The sequence below is a fragment of the Penaeus monodon genome, chromosome 10, assembly GCF_015228065.2.
Source record: "Penaeus monodon isolate SGIC_2016 chromosome 10, NSTDA_Pmon_1, whole genome shotgun sequence".
Classification (NCBI taxonomy): Eukaryota; Metazoa; Arthropoda; class Malacostraca; order Decapoda; family Penaeidae; genus Penaeus; species Penaeus monodon.
The window spans coordinates 49,982,127-49,984,626 of record NC_051395.1 but is presented as its reverse complement, the minus strand read 5'-3'; the positions used below and the strand labels follow the sequence as shown (position 1 = coordinate 49,984,626).

General features: G+C 48.4%; 1 protein-coding gene across 1 annotated transcript in view; it reads right to left on the bottom strand.

Moving 5' to 3' along the window:
* Window positions 1–553, bottom strand: part of LOC119577685 (dual specificity protein phosphatase 22-like) — a 62,921-nt gene extending 62,368 nt beyond the window's left edge. The window contains exon 1 of the mRNA XM_037925242.1: window positions 238–553. Within this exon, the coding sequence (XP_037781170.1) occupies window positions 238–258 (21 nt within the window). The 5' untranslated portion in view covers window positions 259–553. The remainder of the gene's footprint in view (window positions 1–237) is intronic.
* Window positions 554–2,500: the final 1,947 nt, after the last annotated feature.

Below are 2,500 nucleotides of genomic sequence, written 5' to 3'. Positions count from 1 at the left end.
CTTCTGTGTTCGCCTCGCGATGCTTGCCCAGGCGTGGCCTTGCTCCAACAGACATGTAAGTCATCGTATCCATAAAACCATTAGAAGAACTGATGGCAGATAAAACATCTCCTCAAAGGATGAGGAGAGAGACTAATGACACGAGGAGAGGAGGCTAATGTGTCCGGAGGAACCATAACAAACTGTCATTTGCCTGTGACGCCGCCACGCTAGCGCGCGTGCAAGTCCCCGGCTTACCTTGTTCATACCATTCCCCATGGTGAGTGTGTGAGCGTGACATCAATGAGTTCGCAGCGCCCGTCATCACGACCGCCGCCCACCGCCCAGGCAGGCCGCCGCGCCGAGATTCGCTAAGTTGAGCATCGTCTCACCAGCTGACGGGGAAGGGAGCGCGGCCGGCATGGTGCGTCATGGGCAGGGCGACTCACGCGTGGCGGCGGCCATGGAGGCGAGGCGCCTGCTGGGGATCGTGGCCGCGGGACACGGGCGCTTCGGGGGACCGGACTGACACCTTGGCGGCGGCGGGCGAGTTACGCGGCGCGACGTTCATCCCCGTCGGCCGCCATCATGCAACTACGCGCGGCGGCGTGGACGGCCTCGCTCCCGAGTCCGGGGAATGCATGGCTCGGCGGCCGCGGACCCACGGGGCATGCGCCGCCCAGGCCCTGCCCTCCTGCCGCTGCTGTCGCTCGGAAACGCAGGGAAGGTCAAGGCAGGGGCCACGGCTGCCCGTCGGCCCTCCATGGTGCCTGTCAAGGGCGACGACCAAGCAAGTGCCAAAGATGAATGTAAGGCGGAAGGGCTCTGCGGAAGCGCCTGCAGCAGGAAAGCCTCCTACAGCTGGCTAGCGGCGCCTGCTGCAGACCAGTGACTTGGGCTGCCGCCACTAGATGGTGCCAGCTGAACTTCCTCAATCTTTGCCTCCCTCGGCGCTCCTGCTCCACGCCGGGCGCTGTCTTCCTGCAATCCTTCAGCTCTGAGGACATTCTCCACAAAAATCTTCGAATTGCCTTTTGACGCGAAATATCAAACAACAAAAAAGTGATGATACTGCCTTATTGAGGTACACCGATAGACTTTTTTTTTTTTAACTAGTGAGAATCATTACGAAGGGTTAACCAACAGCAAAGTCGGGGAATAATTCACAGTTCGTCTCCAGAACGTCGAAACTCCGACAACGCAGCCGACCCAAATCCCGCACACAAATCTACAAAGGATGAAGCAAAAGACATCTTAAAAAAAAAGAAAGAAAGAAAGAAAAAAAGGCCCCAGAGATTGACAAGATAATGAAATGATCCCTTTACAGCGTGACTGCGTAACACAAAGCATGGTAATAACAATAATAAACACAGCAATAGAAGATATTAAGGATTAACTGGTATAGTCGTGTCCTCTACTAGGAGCATGCCGCCCCACGCAACCTTATTGATTTTTTGAGTAGCGGTTGCAATTACACTAGGTAAGGGTGGTTATCGCAACTCGTGATTTAGGTATCAACCTGCATGTGCAAGTGCAGTCCCTGTATATTACGTTTTTGAGGCTATGTGTAGGTTGTGTATTAAAAATCCGTAAAAAAAAGTGCTTCCAGTTTGGTTGAATCTTTTTATGTCCTTTATATCTATGTATTCATATATTTTTTTCAACTATCCATCGTAATTTAATGTGATCTGTTCATATACGTATACATACATGCATATGTACAACACACACACACACACACACACACACACACACACACACACACACACACACACACACACACACCACACACACACACACACACACACACACACACACACACACACACACACACACAAACACACACACACACACACACACACACACACACACACACAGGTAAACAAATAAGCACAAATGTGCTAGTTATATCAGCTAATTTTCAATAATGATTTCATATTACTTCATAAACTTTATAAAATAATATTCTTATCTGTGCATTACTTCGTATTTAAGGATTACTAATGAAATATAATCCTGCACTTCAGTATATGTATCTGATAATCCTTTTCAATCTCAGTAAGAAGTGACATTAATCCTAAGTAAAACCTACTCGTTGCACCTTTGAGATCTTACTATCCTTATTATTCCTAAACTAATATCATCTTGGCGCAACAACAAGAAAGATAAAAATATTTTCTTAATTTCGTATGATATGCCCCCCCCCACTTTTTTTTTTCCTTTAAACTACAATAATTCTGTAAATGTCAACCAGGTTCCGGTGATGAATCAGGAGTCCTATCGCGCTGCTAGATCTATACAGGCAGACTCTACCCACGGCGCGCTATCTGGTTTTTGGAAATGACGTGTGTTTTCTCCGTAGCCAGTTTTCAAGGAATGGTGTACGTGCAGAAACGCATCGGACCCTCTGTTATCTGCAGAGTAACTCTGTGGACGGGGCCTGCACTTCATGAATATTCAAATTAGGATGAAATATATAAGTACTCCAACTGCGACGGTGTTAGAATTCAGCCGCTGTCAC